This window comes from Chrysemys picta, chromosome 1 (assembly GCF_011386835.1).
Source record: "Chrysemys picta bellii isolate R12L10 chromosome 1, ASM1138683v2, whole genome shotgun sequence".
In the NCBI taxonomy this organism is placed as follows: Eukaryota; Metazoa; Chordata; order Testudines; family Emydidae; genus Chrysemys; species Chrysemys picta.
This window is the reverse complement of record NC_088791.1, coordinates 142,228,731-142,249,129: the sequence shown is the minus strand read 5'-3', so window position 1 is coordinate 142,249,129 and position 20,399 is coordinate 142,228,731. Positions and strand designations below refer to the sequence as shown.

Below are 20,399 nucleotides of genomic sequence, written 5' to 3'. Positions count from 1 at the left end.
TTGTTATGCCTTTCCAGCAGGATTGGGAACCATTAATAACTACTCTCTGAGTACGGTTAACCAACCAGTTATGCACCCACCTTATAGTAGCCCCATCTAAATTGTATTTGCCTAGTTTATCTATAAGAATATAATGCGAGACCATATCAAATGCCTTACTAAAGTCTAGGTATACCACATCCACAGCTTCTCCCTTATCCACAAGACTCGTTATCCTATCAAAGAAAGCTATCAGATTGGTTTGACACGATTTGTTCTTTACAAATCCATGCTGGCTATTCCCTATCACCTTACCACCTTCCAAGTGTTTGCAGATGACTTCCTTAATTACTTGCTCCATTATCTTCCCTGGCACAGAAGTTAAACTAACTGGTCTGTAGTTTCCTGGGTTGTTTTTATTTCCCTTTTTATAGATGGGCACTATATTTGCCCTTTTCCAGTCTTCTGGAATCTCTCCCGTCTCCCATGATTTTCCGAAGATAATAGCTAGAGGCTCAGATACCTCCTCTATTAGCTCCTTGAGTATTCTAGGATGCATTTTATCAGGCCCTGGTGACTTGCAGGCATCTAAGTTTTCTAAGTGATTTTTAACTTGTTCTTTTTTTATTTTATCTGCTTAATCTACCCCCTACCCATTAGCATTCACTATGTTAGGCATTCCTTCAGACTTCTAGGTGAAGACCGAAACAAAGAAGTCATTAAGCATCTCTGCCATTTCCAAGTTTCCTGTTACTGTTTCTCCCTCTTCACTGAGCAATGGGCCTACCCTGTCTTTGGTCTTCTTCTTGCTTCTAATGTATTGATAAAAAGTCTTCTTGTTTGCCTTTCTTCCTGTAGCTAGTTTGAGCTCATTTTGTGCCTTTGCCTTTCTAATCTTGCCCCTGCATTCCTGTGTTGTTTGCCTATATGCATCCTTTGTAATCTGTCCTAGTTTCCATTTTTTATATGATTCCTTTTTATTTTTTAGATCATGCAAGATCTCGTGGTTAAGCCAAGGTGGCCTTATGCCACATTTTCTATCTTTCCTAACCAGTGGAATAGCTTGCTTTTCGGCCCTTAATAGTGTCCCTTTGAAAAACTGCCAACTCTCCTCAGTTGATTTTCCCCTCAGTCTTGATTCCCATGGGATCTTACTATCAGCTCTTAGAGCTTACCAAAATCCGCCTTCCTGAAATCCATTGTCTCTATTTTGCTGTACTCCCTTCTACCCTTCCTTAGAATTGCAAACTCTATGATTTCATGATCACTTTCACCCAAGCTGCCTTCTACTTTCAAATTCTCAATGAGTTCCTCCCTATTTTTTAAAATCAAGTCTAGAACAGCTTCCCCCCAGTAGCTTTTTCAACTTTCTGAAATAAAAAGTTGTCTGCAATGCAGTCCAAGAATTTGTTGGATAGTCTGTGCCCCGCTGTGTTATTTTCCCAACATATATTTGGATAGTTGAAGTCCCCCATCACCACCAAATTTTGGGCTTTGGATGATTCTTTTAGTTGTTTAAAAAAAGCCTCATCCACCTCTTCCACTTAGTTAGGTGGCCTGTAATAGACTCCTAGCATGACATCACCCTTGTTTTTTACTCCTTTTAGCCTAACCTAGAGACTCTCAACACTTCCGTCTCCTATGTCCATCTCTACCTCAGTCCAAGTGTGTACATTTTTAATATATAAGGCAACACCTCCTCCCTTTTTCCTCTGTCTATCCTTCCTGAGCAAGCTGTACCCATCCACACCAACATTCCAATCATGTGTTCATATCTTTAGAGTCCCCTTTATTAACCTCACCGCAGTTGTCTCAATGCCACATTTTCCATTTTCCTTTTATGGGTTTCAAATTTATTTTGAATATCCAAACTAGGGAAATTATTGATATTTAATAAGCTATTCTATCTACATATTTAAACTGCCCCTATCACCATGGCATTGGAGTTTCTATGCTGGAAACCCCATAAAATCCTGTTGAGTAATAATGTTTTCAAAGGAAACAGACTCATACTTTTCTCTATACAGCCATTTGAGAGCTTAGAAAGTATAAGGCAATAAGAATTTTTAGTGGCAGAGAGTAGCCAGAGCCAACTACAGCGTCATGCAAGGCATTTCCCACTAGAGTCTTGTCTAACCTCATGTCACTCATCTAATGGTATATCTGTTATTTCCCACAGTGTTTATTCCCAACCACCAGAGTGAAATTTAGAGCCTGATTTTTCACTTTTGGGCATGTTGTGCATGAATTTACCAAACCGGAAATCACTCTGTCAGACTGGTCCTGGCATTATACATTCATATTGTAGCCATGGAGTACAGGTATAGATGACACAAGCTGCACGGAAGTGGGGAATCAGGCCCTTAATTTTTAGTTCTTGGCCATTGCTCCTTGTCTTCCTCCTTGTCTTTTCTTGTCTCCTTTCTTCCTCCCTGATCTTTTTACTCTCATATTTTCATTAGTTTCTGTGACATTCGGGGTGCAATCCAGACCAGTGAGGGGCCTTACAATGCCTTGCTGCAGTAGCTCCCACCTGGGCTGCTCACGAACAACCTGCTAGCATGCAGGTCACAAACTGACTGTGTGTGTGTAACTTGCACATTTGGGTTACACTCTGGCTTTTACCAGCCTTGGTATTTCTGCAAGGTGACCCCAACACACTCCTGGTCCCAGATTTTCCCCAAAAATGTATGTTCTGTACTGTCAAGCCCTCTCTTGGACAGTCCAGAGATATTAGGTCCATTGTCTCTTTTAGGAATCAATACACAACAACTTGCCACCTTAAATGGAGTTACCCAGACAATTTAACTTAACCACACTGGAGTAGATTCAATTAAAGAATAAACAAGTTCATTAATTACAAAGAGATGGATTTTAAGTGAGTACAGGTAATGAGGCATAAAGGCTAGAAATGGTTACAAGAAAATAAAGAAAAAAACTCTTTGTAGTGCCTAATGTAACAAACTACACTTGATTCAAAGTCAAGTCCTCACCACATGATTCTGATAGCATTACAGACCAAACTTTCAGGTCAGGACCCCTTCCCCAAAGTCCAACGGCTATTTGTTTTTCTTCTTAGGTACAAAGAGGGAGATGGACAGGAAGAGAGATACCCAGGGGTGTTTGCCCTTCACTTATTTAGTTCAGCCCCCCTCATAAAATTCTGTCCAGATGAGCAGAAGGAAACATGGAGTCTAGTGAGGAAAGAGGCTTCATGTTGTTTTTTTCGCCTATGTGTTCTGAGATGCAGATTCTGTCTCCTTTATTTTCTCCCCTGCTGTCTGAGGACTCTGTTTACAGCTTATATGTAAATTGAGGTAACTGCACATCCCTTTGTTTAAGCCTTACTTGACCAGTTGTGCCTAATCGGACCATGGGAATTTGAACATGTCCCTTTAACATCATACAGGGGGGATTTCATAACTTCACACATAATCATGCTACACACATTTCACCATGATATTATTGCCCAGTGAGTTATTAGTTTCCAAATGATACCTCAGAAGGTATATGTTATACAAAGATTATTACAATAGAGTGTAGGGTGTGATTACAGGGGTGCATTTGGCCACAGTTTCCCTTTCCCCCAGTTCACAGTGTGTCTGCATAGTCTCACTCCTTATAACATTTTCTGATTTATCAGTATCTATCATAAAATGGAGTGATCAGAATTCGTCAAATTCCTGTTGTGGTTGTGCAAGGGCTGAGTAAAATTGCATAATTACATCTAGTATGGGAAGGGTCTCCTGTGCAATACACCCTCCGCTGGACATAGAAATATTCTGTGAGTACACAATGTGACAGACAAAGACATTGGCACCTGATGTTGTACTAACACATGTGGCCTCTCTCCTGAGGTATGGCCTTTTCTCTCCCTGGCACTTACTATCACCAATATTTTGAGTGGCTTTCCCCCTCTCCTCGCATAGGTGGGTCCTGGGTTCTTTTTCTTGGTGCCTGGTGGCACCACTCAGATGACTGCTCACTGTACCAGGTACACAGGCGTGCTGTCCTTTGAGAAAATCAGCACTAATACCACTATCTGGAAAGGAGTATAAAGCACAATGCACAGGAGACAATCAAGTAAATAAAACAAATCCCAGCAAAGGAAGGACACATAAATAATAACAGCATAGCGGTGATGGTAACTTTATTGTGAACAGGAAACTAGGATCAAGGGAAGTTAATATATAGGTTAAGTTAACTAATCTATATATAATATAACAGTAACGTACCCATCTATGCCATGCCAAGAGTCCTACACCATTGTGATTATAACGTTAACTCAACCAATTGCCACCCCTACCCTGCAGCTAATTTTCATGCAACAATTTAATTGGTTGTAATGAGTCAGTGATACAAGAGGGACAGCACAGATGGTGGGTTCATTGGCCCAAATGCCACTGTTCTTCAAAGGTTGATTTGCCACCCAGACAACTCACCACAAACTACCCAAGGAAACTGACACACCCAAACAAATAAACACAAATTTCCCAGCACAACACAACCCACGCACAAATCAACACAACCACCCACAGAACACACAATAACATCAAACACACACAACTCCTCACCTTAGCACACACCCCTCATTCACCACCCGCACAAATCAGTACAAATCTCCCAGCACAACATTCATACTCACCCACCCTCATTCATAAAACCAGTAACTTGAGTGGCAAAATTGCTGGTCATCTCTAGTAATAAGTAAGCCTATTCTCCAGAATTTAAAACTCATAAGTTCCTCCAAACCCCAGCTCTCTGCCTGGCACCTTCCCAAGGCAGACAGTATGGCTGAGTTTGTGTATCCTAGTATAGTGTGTTCACCACTGCAACACTGGCCAGCTTACACAAAAGTCCCCTTAACTTTTCTTCATCCCTGAATGGGGCAGGATCGTGTCCTGGATCCAACCAGGCTTGCTATTCCCTGGTCTGGAATCCTCCTAAAGTCTCAGTTGGCTATCAGTAGCCAGTCCCAGACTGGATCTCTCTCTCCAGATGCTGGTGCTGCCTCTCTTTCAGCTTCCAAATTAAAACTCTTTGTGTAAAATCAGTCTGCCCCGTCACTGGGAGCTGTGCAGCTGTGGCTTGTCATAGGTTCAGTGGACTGCTCATCCAGATCCCCCATGCAGAAGCCTCCCTGTTGGCCTTGGCGAAGGTTTTTAGTTCCTTCTGTCCCCACCCCTAACTCCAAGCAGGCTGGGAATGGAGTCAGGGGGCTCTAGTAGCCATTATAGCTGTAGTCCTTTAGGATAAGGCCCTCCAGAGGCTGAATCCTGAACTCCAGGAGCTGGCAACGGTAAGTGGGGGTTACACACAAATAAAAGCCTGCAGGACTCTGTGGAACATGTGAGCTGCTAGTGCTGCTGCTAGGTGAGCAGGAGGCTGGCAGCTGAGTGCTCTCCTGGCCTGGCTGGACCCTTTGCACAGCTCATGCTCTAAAGCCAGACATGGGCAAAGTATGAGCTGGTGCAGATCCCAGAAAGGGAAACAGGTGAGATGGATGCAAGAGGCAATTCAGGCTCCAGCAGCTCTGGTAGGACAGGCTCGGATTCTAAAACATGACCTCTGTGCCTGCTAGAGCTGTAGGCGAGGGGTGGGACCAAAAATATCATTCTCTCCTCGCAGCTGCAGTGGTACCAACTCTTTCCATTTTGTTTTGTGTCATAGTTTTAAAAGGAAGTTTCTAGCCTTTGTGGGTGGGTTGAAAAGTTTGAACAAGTGACCCCTAAAGGCTCAGAAACAAGAAGGCAAAGCAGAAACCCCCCCATGTTCCATTTTCTAAAATCTCTGTGCCTTTCACTACATGTCCCTCTGCACATGCTATGGCCGCTGGGATCTCATCTGCAAGGGTCCTGCCCCCTCCACATTTAGTCCCTCTTAGAGCCCAGAGTTGCCCACTCTTGCAATTTTTTTCCACAAGTGACACAACTCATTGTAGGACTGGGGCCCAGTCCTACAATGAGGCAAGAAGCTCCATCTTGAGTCCTCTGATTGGCTGGCTGCCCCCACTTGCCCGCCTCCTGGGGTAAAACAACCAATCATAACTGTTTCCGTCAGAGCTCTCTTCCTCCCCCTTTCCCTTCACCAATCTGAAGCCATTTTCATTGGAGGGTGGGGGAGCAAAGAGCCATCAGCTCAGGGCAGCTCTTTCCTCCTGTTTCCCTCCATTCCTGTGAGCAACAGGCTCCCCTCCGCAGCACTGGCCTGGGAGGGGGCAGAGCTCCCTGGAGGAGCAGAGTTGAGGCTAGGGAGCTGAACTGAGGGGTGGCACCTGGGAGGGAACAGAACTGATGGGTGGCTGGGTAGGGACAGAAGTATTTGCTGGGCAGGGAACAGGCAGATGCGGGGGTGAGAGCTCCTGCAGTCGGGGCCGAAATCATCTTAACCAGTACAGTGGGGAGAGTGGGCAACATTAATTATCTCACATACCATGCTGTCTACAGTGAATCTGTTTAATTTGTATAACATTGCCCTATTTCTTCTCCCCTTCCCCTAAACTTTCTGTACCTGTCTCTCTGTCCTTGGAAGATGTACTCCCTGTAGCAGGAACCTTCCCTTCTAGAATGTCTGGAAAGCATCTAGCACACCGTACATGCTACCATAACCTAATAATAATGATAATAATTAATAATAATAAATAAATACATTTGCACCCTCAATTCACATTTGGGAAGAAGAGTGTTCTTCTCTGTCTCCTAAAATCATGCCAATTCTTGCAATTAAAATTTGCCTCCCCTGATGTTAGGCTCAGACCCATTCATATTGGTAAATCCTGAGGCCCTTACACATTTTTTCTTCTCAGTCTTTACTCTGGTAAAATTTCTTTTGGCTTTAATACAAATTTGCCTTTGTTTTCAGTAAGGACTGAGTAAGAACAAAGTCAGGAGTTTAGGTTGTAGCTCATGGTGAAAGACGGCAAATTGACAGCCAAAGCATAATTATGAAGGTGTTGGGGAGTCCTGTGGCACCTTTAAGACTAACAGATGTATTGGAGCATAAGCTTTCGTGGGTGAATACCCACTTCGTCAGACGCATCCAAAGTAGGTATTCACCCACAAAAGCTTATGCTCCAATACATCTGTTAGTCTTAAAGGAGCCACAGGACTCTGTTGCTTTTTACAGATCCAGACTAACACGGCTACCCCTCTGATACTATGAAGGTGTTGGTAGTGTTGCCGGCAGAGAGTGCCCAAGGACAGCAACAGTGGGGTCCGTTGCCCGGTGTGCGTCATGCCAATAAACACACCAGGGTGGAGAAGCAAACAAAGTTTATTTGAGATCTCAAAGTGGTGCAAGGAGACAGGCACGTCTCAAATCAAGCACACCAACATAAGTGGCCTCTGTCTTTTATACAGTTTGTAACTAAGCCTTTCCCTTCTTCCCCCATCCTTTCTCACCCCCCACCTCCTCCATTCCCACCTCTCCCCCTTTCTCCCTTTGGCTACATTACACGACCTTGGCTGTGCAGCTTGTTCTCACTGTTTCTTTCTGCAAGCAATCTTGTCCTTCAGCTAGAAGCATGTAGGTTTCCCTTATCACTACTGCTTCCCAGCTGCTGGCCTGTGAGGTTAGTAAAGTTTAACATGCAGGGGCTTTGATTCACTTTGGCCTAGAGCGGGGGGGGCTTCATCAATTCTCGGGTCTTCCAACCCCCCGAGTTACCTAGTGGCCTAGAGCGGGGGGGCGGGGGGGGGGGGGCTTCATCGACTCTCAGTGACACCAACAACTCCCTCCTTTGAGACTACTCAACAAGCTTTTGGCTGAGTTTTCTCACATTCTGTGGACAAGATATGATTTAAGGCCATGGTCTTAGGATCATTGATTAAAGGGAAAAAGGAGGTGTCTTGACTTCTAGAGGTGGTACATACTTTAACCATTAAACATTTTAGGCATGAGAAGAGAGCTAGGGTGAGGAAACAAAGTACGAGACCAGTAAGCAGGAGGCGGACAATACCACCTCCCAAGCCCCCTAGGCTAGGGAGCCAGCTCTAGAGGGTATCAAATAGAGTGGGTTCCTGTTCCCGGGCCTTCCACTGATTGAAGGCCTGTTCAGAGGACAGGATGTGCTTGGGGAATGGTGGTAGCATTACTAAATGGCCTCCAGGTGTCATTTCCTAGTAGGCTAAAGGGGGCTTCTATGGTGCAGTTTTGCGACAAGGGGGTACCCGAGGAATTTCTTCCGCTACTGAACCATCCCCAACAGATATCTGACCAATTTTGGGGGACTACCCTCCAAGGTAACCCTGCCGCGTGGTGCGGGATTTGAGAGCATACCCAGCAGTTAGAGAAGTTAAACTCTTGGGCAAAGCAAACCTTCAAGGCCTCATATGTATTTGTTTCTAAGATTTTAGGGATTCCTCTCCATCCCGCATGTGCCTGGGGGGAAATGGGAGTCAATGAGAGGAGTGCCCCTATGGCAAAGAGTAACACAGTGGCAGACCCTGGACCTGATTTCATTTTGGGCAGGTGACCCTGAGGTCTAATAATTACAATTCCCCAAATACCCACAAAATAACAATTACCAATAGCAGACAGATTAAAAACAAAAGGGACCAGGCCACCAGGTTAGGCCGGCCCTGTGAAAATAAACACAACCAAGGCTCAGAGTTTTCGCGGGGAGTGTGCTGCGACTATCCAAAGAGGTCACAGGGCATTCCCAGCAGACCTTATTGTCTTTTGAATAACAGTTTAAGTCCCAGATCGTCGCTGGAAGTCTTTTCTGCAGGCTGGACGGTCACCTTACCCCCCAAGAATGCCTGGATAATGACCCTTGCAATTGAGCCCTCAGCCATGCAAGCCCCAGAGTGGAGCCAGTGGAAGGACAAAAGGAGGGTTAAAAAGCAGCTTTGCTGGACAGTGCTGGCCCAGGGATTTAAAAATTCCCCCACCCTTTTTGGCCAGGCCCTGGCCAGAGACTTGGAGGAGTGGGATATGTTTTTCTGCAGTTTCATACTGGAGCTCTGAGCAGTCATACTCCTCTCTTACATACAACGCAACTCCCCCCCACCTTTTCTTCCCTGCCTGTCCTTCCTGAACAGTTTATATCCATCCATGACAGTACTCCAGTCATGTGAGTTATCCCACCAAGTCTCTGTTATTCCAATCGCATCATAGTTCCCTGACTGTGCCAGGACTTCCAGTTCTCCCTGCTTATTTCCCAGGCTTCTTGCATTTGTGTATAGGCACTTAAGATAACTCATCGATCGTCCCTCTTTCTCAGCATGAGACAGGAGTCCTCCCCTCTTGCGCTCTCCTGCTTGTGCTTCCTCCCTGGATCCCATTTCCCCACTTACCTCAGGGCTTTGGTCTCCTTCCCCCGGTGAACCTAGTTTAAAGCCCTCCTCACTAGGTTAGATGCTCTTCCCTCTCTTCGTTAGGTGGAGCCCGTCTCTGCCTAGCACTCCTCCTTCTTGGAACACCATCCCATGGTCGAAGAATCCAAAGCCTTCTCTCGACACCACCTGCGTAGCCATTCGTTGACTTCCACGATTCGACGGTCTCTACCCAGGCCTTTTCCTTGCACAGGGAGGATGGACGAGAACACCACTTGTGCCTCAAACTCCTTTATCCTTCTTCCCAGAGCCACGTAGTCTGCAGTGATCCGCTCAAGGTCATTCTTGGCAGTATCATTGGTGCCCACGTGGAGAAGCAGGAAGGGGTAGCGATCCGAGGGCTTGATGAGTCTCGGCAGTCTCTCCGTCACATCGTGTATCCTAGCTCCTGGCAAGCAGCAGACCTCTCGGTTTTCCTGGTCGGGGCGGCAGATAGATGACTCAGTCCCCCTGAGGAGGGAGTCCCTGACCACCACCACCCTCCTCCTCCTCTTGGGAGTGGTGGTTGTGGAACCCCCATCCCTAGGACAGTGCATCTTTTGCCTTCCAATCAGTGTAGTCTCCTTCTGCTCCCTTCCCTCAAATGGGTCATCTAGTTTCCCACCTGGATCTCCCCCCACTTCACTAGCCAACAAGCTGATTGCAGCATGGACAGTGTTAAAACTTCAACGGTGTTGTCAGCTGTATTGTCTTCTGAATATCAGTAAATGAGTTATCTAAAACACTGTCTTGTTTCTTGTGGAAACAAACCATCCAGGTCTGATTTAACCCTCAGGATATGCATAGACAGCAAAAAAGTGTATTCTTAACATGGGTTAGCTAACCCCCATTAGTTAACTCTATTTAAAATATCAGTGAAAACATGGCAACTTGCCTTTTAACTCAGGTTAGCAGCTCAAATTCAACCTCAGGCTGCCCTAGGCTTGATTTGAACTGCTAATCTGAGGCCAGGTCTATACTATGGGTATAACTACATTACTCATAGGTGTGAAAAATCCACATCCCTGAGAGACCTAGTTATACTGACCTTAACCCTCAGTGTAGACAGTGCTATGTTGGTGGGAGAGCTTCTCCTGCTGATGTAGCTATCACCTCTTGTGGAGGTGGTGTAACTAAGCTGAAAGGAGAGCTCTCTCCCTTCGGCTTAGAGTGTCTTCATCAAAGCACTACAGCTGTATCCGTGCAGTTGTGCTGATGCAGCATTTGTAGTATAGACCTGCCCTGAGTTAAAAGCTGAACTGGTGTGTCCTCACTGCTATTTAACCCAAGTTAGCTAAACTGAATTAAGAACATACCTCTTCTTGGAGTACCCTTAGTAGTCCTGTAGCAGACAACACAAGAAGCAAACAAGCAAAGCTTCATAAAATAATACATCTCACATCCTTCACAATTAGTTAAAAACCACTGACAGTAGCGTTCGTTTCTAAATAGTGACACAAAGGTCCATATTTCAAGAACAGATATTTAAGTACAGGTACTGTATTTTTTTAATGTATTCATAGCTATAATCCATAATTTCTAAACATTGTTATGAAAAGTTTGAAAAACATGTCTATCTATTGAAAGGTGTAGTGGAGAGTATGGAGTGTAAGTGTAACATTCATTGATGGATTGATTGACCCTCTAGGCTACTCACAGCCTCGGCTGGTGGGAGGAGACAATCCCTGCTCAGGACGTGTGGAAATAAGACATGGTGAAACATGGGCTACACTCTGTGATGCATACTTTGATATCAAAGCTGCCAGTGTTATCTGTAATGAATTAGAGTGTGGAAGAGCTTTATCTACCCCAGGAGGAGCTCACTTTGGAGAAGGACACGGGCTGATCTGGACTGAACAGTTGCAGTGTGTTGGGAATGAGTCACACCTTGCGTACTGTCCCAGGAGATCACATGTGAATCAGACATGCTCACATGCAAATGATGCGAGTGCCGTATGCTCACGTAAGAATTCAGCATGATTTCTTTAAAATCCCAGTGTTGTGTATTCTAGAGTATGGTGCAACAATAAAACAATCTCACTCTGTAGGGAGCTGGGAAAATAGGGTGCCATTAGCTTCTGGTAAAACTCAAACAATAAAAAAGGGATCAATCACCCCTGACTTCCCGTACAGAAAGCTGGCTAGAACGTCGGGCTCAACGGGTAGTGATCAATGGCTCCATGTCTAGTTGGCAGCCGGTATCAAGCAGAGTGCCCCAGGGTCGGTTCTGGGGCCAGTTTTCTTCAATTTCTTCATTAATGATCTAGAGGATGGTGTGGACTGCACCCTCAGCAAGTTTGCAGATAACACTAAACTGGGAGGAGTGGTAGATATGCTGGAGGGTAGGGATAGGATACAGAGGGACCTAGACAAATTAGCGGATTGGGTCAAAAGAAATCTGATGAGGTTCAACAAGGACAAGTGCAGAGTCCTACACTTAGGACGGAAGAATCCCATGCACTGCTACAGACTAGGGACCAGATGGTTAGGTAGCAGTTCTGCAGAAAATGACCTAGGGGTTACAGTGGACGAGAAGCTGGATATGAGTCAACAGTGTGCCCTTGTTGCCAAGAAGGCTTACGGCACTTTGGGCTGTATAAGTAAATTTGCCAGCAAATCGAGGGACATGATCGTTCCCCTCTATTCGACATTGGTGAGGCCTCATCTGGAGTACTGTGTCCAGTTTTGGGCCCCACGCTACAAGAAGGATGTGGAAAAATTGGAGAGAGTCCAGCGGAGGGCAACAAAAATGATTAGGGGGCTGGAGCACATGAGTTATGAGGAGAGGCTGAGGGAACTGGGATTGTTTAGTCTGCAGAAGAGAAGAATGGGGGGGGGGAGGGATTTGATAGCTGCTTTCAACTACCTGAAAGGGGGTTCCAAAGAGGATGGATCTAGACTGTTCTCAGTGGTAGCAGATGACAGAACAAGTTGCAATGGGGGAGGTTTAGGTTGGATATTAGGAAAAACTTTTTCACTATGACGGTGGTGAAGCATTGGAATGGGTTACCTAGGGAGGTGGTGGAATCTCCTTCCTTAGAGGTTTTTAAGGTCAGGCTTGACAAAGCCTTGGGTAGGATGATTTAGTTGGGGATTGGTCTTGCTTTGAGCAGGGGGTTGCACTAGATGACCTCCTGAGGTCCCTTCCAACCCTGATATTCTATGGTTCTATGATACTTAGTGATTTAGTATAAAATTGCTCCAAGGCTCCCTCTCTAAACCCCTTCTCCCTTCTCCCCAGGGCACTCAGGGTTCCAGCTGGTGAACGGCAGCACAGCGTGCTCAGGGAGGGTAGAGATCCAGGTTCGTGGTGACTGGGGAACTGTCTGTGACTCACACTGGGATCTATCAGATGCCAACGTTCTCTGTCATCAGCTCAACTGTGGGTTTGCTGTATCAACTCCAGGAGGAGGGCATTTTGGGAAAGGAACAGGCTCTGTCTGGACAGACACATTTCACTGTAAAGGGACTGAACCCCATTTGGGCCATTGCCCTGTGACTGCCCTGGGTGCATCTTCGTGCCCACATGACAATGATGCCAGTGTGATTTGCTCAGGTAAGTGCAGCAGAAATGCTGGATTAATGACACCTGCCTCTCAGTGTCCAACACTGCCCTCCAGAGCACAGGGAGAAGAATAATGATCTAGGAACAAGGATTATAAAATAAAATAGAAATCCCTGTATTCCCAACTTCAGCAACGTTGCCTACCAGACCATTTATCATGGAAGGTACTAAGACTGAACAAGAAGAATAGGAACATTAGCCTCCAACAGAAAGGAGCAGCTAGGACAGAGATACAATTCATCAGACTGGTACAGAGAGTGCCCCAGTGGCTGCCCCACTGCACTGGGTAAGATGATTTTGGCCCCGGCTGCAGGAGCTCTCACCCTGACATCTGCCTGTGCCCTGCCCAGCAAATAGTTCTGTCCCTACCCAGCCACCCATCAGTTCTGTTCCCTCCCAGGTGCCACCCCTCAGGTCAGCCCCCGAGCCTCAACTCTGCTCCTCTTCATGATGCAGAGTGAATCATCTAGTCCAATCCCCTGCTAAAAGCAGGACCAACACCAACTAAATCATCCCAGCCAGGGCTTTGTCAAGCCGGGCCTTAAAAACCTCTAAGGATGGAGATTCCACCACCTCCCTAGGTAACCCATTCCAGTGCTTCACCAACCTCCTAGTAAAATAGTGTTTCCTAATATCCAACCTAGACTACCCCCACTGCAAATTGAGACCATTGCTTCTTGTTCTGTCAAGAAACAAAGCTATGAAACATTAAATGATTTTTAGACTGGTGAACCCCTTTGTACTTTAAGGTACACCCTCAACTGGTTTACTTTAAATTAGACAGTGAAAATGGTCCTTTACCACAGATTTGAATGGGCAATATATAGATGCCAATACTCCTTTATTAGGATAAGTTAGGAGGGTGGCCAAAATTATAAAAGAAACTCAGTCCCAACCATAAGTATGCAGTGGCTGCCACCGCACCATATTTTGGATCTATTAGTTAATTTCTTTGTGTTAAAATCAAGACTAACAAACAAAACAAACTATGTGGGACCATGTACTAGAGTTTCCCCATCGTAAAGAGGGTCTCTCTCTCTCTCTCTCTCTCTCTCTCTCTCTCTCTCTTCTGTTCTTTCTAGAGATTTTGGCATAAAGACTCACTGGTCACTGTTCTCCAGAGCACCTTGGATTGTTTCCTTAATCACCACAAGCCATTAACATCCCTTGGCCAAACTCCCTTAGATAAGTCACAACACCCATTTGCCTACTCAGGTACCATTCTCTGTCTTCAAGGTATTTAAGTCTCACTGAGACCATAGACCTAATTCTCAGTCACTCCATTCCTGCACTTGGGTGGCAGGGAAGGCAGCTTTAAGCTGCATTTACATTCTTTATTCTGGTGCCATGTAGGGCCTTGCCCAGACCCTGGTGTAACTAAGAGCAGATTCAGGGCTGTTCTAAGTTGTACTTTTCTCCCCATAGTCTACAGCAGAGAATAGCTGTATTGTTGTGCACTGTGGGCACACTGTGGGCACACTCTGATCAAACTGTGAGGGTTCTTGAGGAACCCAGGGCACCTAGTGGCCTCTTGCCTCTAGCAAGAGGTTGCCTTGTCCATGGTGGATGGGTGTTAGATCCCTAACACCACCAGTCTGTTAGTCACTCAAACACTCTCCTCTGGGCTATGTCAGCCATGTCTTTGCCTTGCAGGTTAACAAGAGATGCATCCTAGTCTCCAAGTCCCTTTGAATCATTCCCCTGTGATATCCAGCCCCTGACACTGGCTACTCACAGAAGTCCCAGATTCTCCAAAAGTGCAATGTGCCCCAGTTTACTGGTTTTAATGTAAACTCCTGTATAACACACAGCACTTGTAAGCACTTATAATAAAACAGGAGAAAATTTAATTAAGAAAGAAAGTTCACTAGAAACAAGAGAGAGCGGTGAAAACAAATGGTTACAATATAAAACAAAATCATAAAACACAACCTAAGGCCTACACTTATCAACAGTTATTTTTCCTATCTAAAAAATAGGTTTCCCGGAAAAGTTAAGTCTGTTACAGTGCTGTCTGGCTTCACAGGAATCAGGATCCAAACTTGTACAAACAATTGTCTCCTCAGTGACAGGATCCAGAATGCCTCTCCCACTCTGTGTTATACTGAACCAGTCTTTTGTCTATATTCATAGGCAGGATGATTCCCTGTTGTTGTATCGTTCCTTTTTTTACCTTTTTTACCTCTGTATTGGTTTTGATTGTTTGCAGTTGTCTCTGATGGTTTTCCGTTGATAGTCTGGGAATGGAGCAATTGAGCCTTGCATTACCTCACCAGCTAACCAGGGAGGGGCGACAGCTCCTGCCTGCTTGAATGGGCCGTCACTGAGACCTGTTATCCCTGGTGACTAACTTTTACTGCCAGTCTGTAAAGTCTACATTCAATATACTTCCATGATTCCTTAAATGTTACCTGCACATACATCTCATAATGGTTCTGAGTCGTGATAAAGTTACAAGCTTTCTCTAGATACTTACCTGTTACCCCTTATGGATAAATTCCCTACAAGATGTGTGTTTGGTGTAGTGAGTTTGTCAGGTCTGAGAACAGAATTTCAAAGGACTGGGGAGCCTTTGCTAAGGGATCTCTGTGTCACACATGTCACTGCCATACATGATCACTACCTCCTTGTGACACATGCAGATGCCTGTATCAATGCAATGATTTGAATATGGGTCATTTAATTCACTGAACTACTATAGCTTGTATTGTTCCTAATGTGCACAGTCGATTTCCCATCTCTCCTGGGCCCAGGTCATTCGGAATCACTCAGACTGTTGAATGGAGAGAGCCGCTGTGATGGGAGAGTCGAGATTTCCCTCCATGGTGTGTGGAGCAGAGTGTTGGATGACCAGTGGGACATGAACGATGCCAGCGTGGTGTGCAGGCAGCTCCAGTGCGGAGTTACTGAGAAAGCTTATAACCCCCCTAAGTCTGGGCGAGGAACGGGCCCTGTGGGGCTGAGAAGTGTCCAGTGTGCAGGAAATGAGACTCGTCTGACTCTCTGCAACATCTCCGCGTTTGAGACAGCCCAGGCAGGAATTACTGAGGATGCCGGTGTCGTTTGCTCAGGTGACTTACTGTAAACATTTTACAAACAGTCTGTCCTTGTCCAATAGGTACATGACCCACCCTGGGGCCTGCCTCCACCCCACCTTGTGCTGAGATCTCAAACAGATATGGATTTGAGCTTCACATTATGGACTGTCTCTAGTAAAAGTATGTGTGTTATATGCAGAAACAACAGCATAACTTCATTAGCAATTAAGTGCCGATGCAAAGCAGCAATTCAGCAATTCTGCACAATCCAGCCTGTGCACTGAATGAGGCAGGGGGTCTGTGAAAAAAATAGTATGTGATCACATACTCCAAGTCTGTATCATAATGCACATGCACAAAAAGCCCATATTAAGGTTGCACTAGCAAACGTAAATCTATTTCATAACTTTTGACAGCTTGAATCTGCAACCCAAATAATATTTTTTAAATGTAGTTTTATGTGAAATTTCCTATGAAAAAGAGAAAGGTAAAACCAAATTCTATTATATGCACCCCTACCACTCACCTCCCCCTGTGACTCCTCAGTGGGATTTGACCCCTACTTCATATCTTTGGCACTAGAGCCCAGATTGCTGCTACTATTAACCTGCAGAACTAACAATATTAGCTAGCAGCAGGAGAAGGCTGTTATCCAAAAATGGGGATGGGTTGCTGGATCTGCATGGTGGTTGTGGGGAAATCCAGCCCGGTCTGGCTCTCTCTCCCTCACCTTCAAAATTGGGGGAACTCCCACTCCATGTATTACCCCAGATTGTGTGATTTTCTGTTGGACCGTGTGCTGCACCAGCAGGATGGCTGGGGGAAATCCACTCTGTGTCTCTTTTACTCCATAGCCAGGTTCTTGGGGTTCTAGTCCCATGCTCTGCCCCAAGAGTGTGGGGTGTAGTGGTAAATGGGCCACTGAGGCCAAGTGCTGGGTTTGGGGATTTACAGAGGAGTGGGCAGGAATCCAGCCCTGCTCTCTTCCCCCTCTACAGCTGCTCTGGTAACTCCGTGCTGGTCACAGAACAGCTAATGCTGCTGCTGTTGCTTTGATGATAGTGTTAGCCTGGCATGGGAAGAAGGGTCAGTGATTTTGACAGGCTGCCAACATTTTCCTGAGGAACTCAAATGAGAGAAGGGAAATGGCAATTTGAACACTGTATATCTTAGCCAAATCTGAATAGAATTTCATGGGACAAAGAAAAGGCAGTGCTGTAGCCACAGGAGATTCTGCTGAATAGCAAAGACCTGTTGCAAACAATAGAGATGTGAGAGCTCAAAGAAAGATCACTAAAGCCTGGACCCACAAAGGGAAGTAGGCATTGCAAAACTTATCTCGTAAGAGCTTAGAAAATCACAGGAATGATGTGATTTACAACACCTGAGTTAGGCACCCTATACAATGAGTGGGAATGAGATAGGATAGGGTTACCATATCTCATAAATAAAAAAAGAGGACCCTCCACGGGACCTGGCCCCGCCCATTTCCCACCCCTAGCCCCGCCCACCTCTGCCCCTTCCCCACCCTAACTCCGCCCCCTCCTCCCTTCCACTCCCAGCCAGGGGGAAAGGGCTGCCCCAGTGCTACCGGCTTCAGGGTTTGCCGGGCAGCCCCCAGACCCTGCACCCCCAGCCGGCGCTTCCCCAGCGCAGCTGGAGCCCGGGAGGGGAAGTGCCCAGCCGGGGGCGCAGGGTCTGGAGGCTGCCCGGCAAACCCTGAAGCCGGTAGCGCTTGGGCTTTGGGCAGCCCCTATGCCTCCGGACCCTGCGCCCCCAGCCGGGCACTTCCCCTCCCGGGCTCCGGCAGCGCAGGGTCTGGAGGCACGGGGGCTGCCCGAAGCCGGTAGCGCTCGGGCAGCCCGGCTCTTAAACAGAGCCGAAGAGTCGGGGAGGAGCAGAGCCGCCATTTTCCCGGACATGTTCGGCTTTTTGGCAATTCCCCCCGGACGGGGGTTTGACTGCCGAAAAGCCGGACATGTCCGGGAAAAAGAGGACGTATGGTAACCCTAAGATAGGAGCCTTAGAATGGGACTCACAAAAGTTGGCTCACTAGGCAGGGAGCCTTGTAAACTAGTCAATGGGAGATGCTAGTGAGAGGGGTGTGTCCTAAACTCTGCCCCTCTCACAGAGACAGGCACCTAAGGGTATGTCTACACAGCAATTAAACATCTGTGATTGTCTTGGGTCAGGTGCTGCAAGGATACCAGAGCCTGGGCCCCAAGCCAAGCCCAAAGGTCTATGTTGTGTATTTGGTTGTCATGGTAATAGAAGCTTGTGTTGCTATGGCAACTGAGTTAGATTATTAGGGGATAGCCCAACCTGCTTTGGCTGGCTATTGGTTAGTTCTGTGTGTAGCAATAAATGGCTGCTCCAAGGTTTGCAGCTCTCTGTGTCTCCAGTGATTTCTTCCCAAAACTGTTGCCCCCAAGGATATAACAGTCTACACAGGAATTTTTAGCCTTGCAGCCTGAGCCCCATGAGCCTGAGTCAGCTGCAGCCATGTCACAATTATTTTATTCCAGTGTGGATGTACCCTAAGTCTGAGCTGCAGGGAGGCACCAGTCTCAGATTGTGCTCCAGGAACTGAGGGAAGAGAGGCATTTCTGTGCCTAACTCTGGTGCAGAGTCCTATCTGGTAGACATGCTCAGAGGACACCAAACTCCATGAACAGCAAAAAGGCATGTGGGGAGGGAGGAAACAGAAAGGAGGAGTGCCGCTTTTATCCCAGTGGTTAACACACTTACCTAGGATGTGGGAAATCCCCAGTTCAAGTCCCCTCTTTCCCTGATGAGGAGAGGGATTTGAACAGAGATCTCCTGCCTCTAGGATGAGCACTCTAGGCAATAGCATGATTCTTTCTCTGCCCTGTAATGACACCACACAATAACTTACATTTATGGTTAATGCATAATGGTATTTGCTGTCCCAATGTACAATAAATAGATTTCTAAAGACACATTAGATTGTTTCATATTTTCCCCTCATGATGTCAAGGGAGTAGGATCAGGCAGGGGTGTTCACGGGTGTGCTCCTCAGAATTCGAGAGGGTCAGAAACCAGAATTCCCATTCCACAGGAAACTGGGAAATTTTGATTTTTTCCCCTCCAAATTAAAATTAAAATTTGAAATTTCACACAAGCAAAAATTCAAAAATTTTGTTTCAGAAAAATTGAAACAACATTTTGTTTTGACCCCATTGCCTTGACTTTTATGTTTATTATAATTGTAATATGACATAATGTAACATAAAAGTAGAAATGATAAAGCAGAAATTAATCATTTCAGCATTACCGAAACAATACATTTTGATAATTTTGATCTAAAACTGAAAAAATTAATACAATTGTTGCAATTTTGTCAAATCATCATTTTCCAATGGAAAATGTTTCTGTCTGAAAAATTCAACTAGTTCTTCTCAGAACCATACTGGGAACCACTCTCCTCTCCCGGCTCTCCGATATGATGCCTCTATGCAGGCAGCTTAGAGTAGACAGCTTAGTTTCTTGCAGTTGTATCACATTGCAGACATGGGTGGCAGGTGATCTGGCCTTTGGGGAGGTTAGCCCCCAGCCTCTCCCCTTGTGCCCAAGGCCCTGCCCCTCCCCTTGTGACCCCCCTTTCTCCCTCCCCTTGTGCCTAAGGACCTGCCCCTCCTCTTCTGCCCCCCCTCCCAGGAGCTCAAAGCACCCCACCGTGGCTCCTGGCCCTAGCGCCAGGGAGCCGGAGGGCAAGGCCCCAGCCCCAGTGCTCCAGGTAGTCGGGTGGTGTGGCCGCAGCACCTCCAGCCCCTGTGCGCCGGGCAGCCAGCCCCAGAGTGCCAGGCTGTGTGGCTGCAGCGCCCCCAGCCCCAGTGCACTTGGCAGCGTGGCCCCAGCGCCAGCTACTCTGAGTTCCAGCCTGGGACAGCCAGGGCAGATCATTGTGAACAGCAGGAGGGGGCCTGGCCTGGAGGGGGAGCGTGGGCAGAACCACGCTAGGCTGTTTGGGGAGGCACAGCCTCCCCCTGCCTTTGATACTTGCTGCCCATGATTGCAGACTCATATCTATTCTATTTTCCTTTCTTGCTACTAGGTCTCTTTCACTTTTGCTCCTTCTCAGCTGATCTCAATGATTATATGTGCTTCATATTATTTTTCCCCAGACATATTCACTTCCATTTTTCTGAACTGAATCTCATTTTGATTTCCTTATCCAAGGGCCATATAGCAGGGGTGGCTAAACGTATTGGCCCGCCGAGCCACATGTATGATGGTCTTCAGAAGTTCGAGAGCCAGAGCACACCTGCCGGGAGCCAGGGCTTGGGGCTTCAGTCCCACTCCTGCAGAAGCCCCGAGCCTCGGCAGGTGCACCCCACAGGGCTGAAGTCCCGAGACCCGCCACCCTGCTGGACAGAAGCTCCTACCCCACCACCGCACTGCAAGGCAGAGGTCCCGAGCTCCCCTCCCCCCCTCCCCCAGGTCTGGTAGGCAGAGAAGGGAGGGTGGAGGGGGCTTGCGAGC

The 20,399-nt window shown here is 46.6% G+C and overlaps 1 protein-coding gene across 1 annotated transcript in view; it reads left to right on the top strand.

Annotated features, from left to right (window-relative positions):
• LOC101948899 (scavenger receptor cysteine-rich domain-containing protein SCART1-like) overlaps nucleotides 1-20,399 on the top strand; it is an 88,572-nt gene that overhangs the window by 48,752 nt on the left and 19,421 nt on the right. The window contains exons 6-8 of the mRNA XM_042855029.2: nucleotides 10,942-11,256; nucleotides 12,535-12,849; nucleotides 15,612-15,929. Of these exons, the coding sequence (XP_042710963.2) occupies nucleotides 10,942-11,256; nucleotides 12,535-12,849; nucleotides 15,612-15,929 (948 nt within the window). The remainder of the gene's footprint in view (nucleotides 1-10,941; nucleotides 11,257-12,534; nucleotides 12,850-15,611; nucleotides 15,930-20,399) is intronic.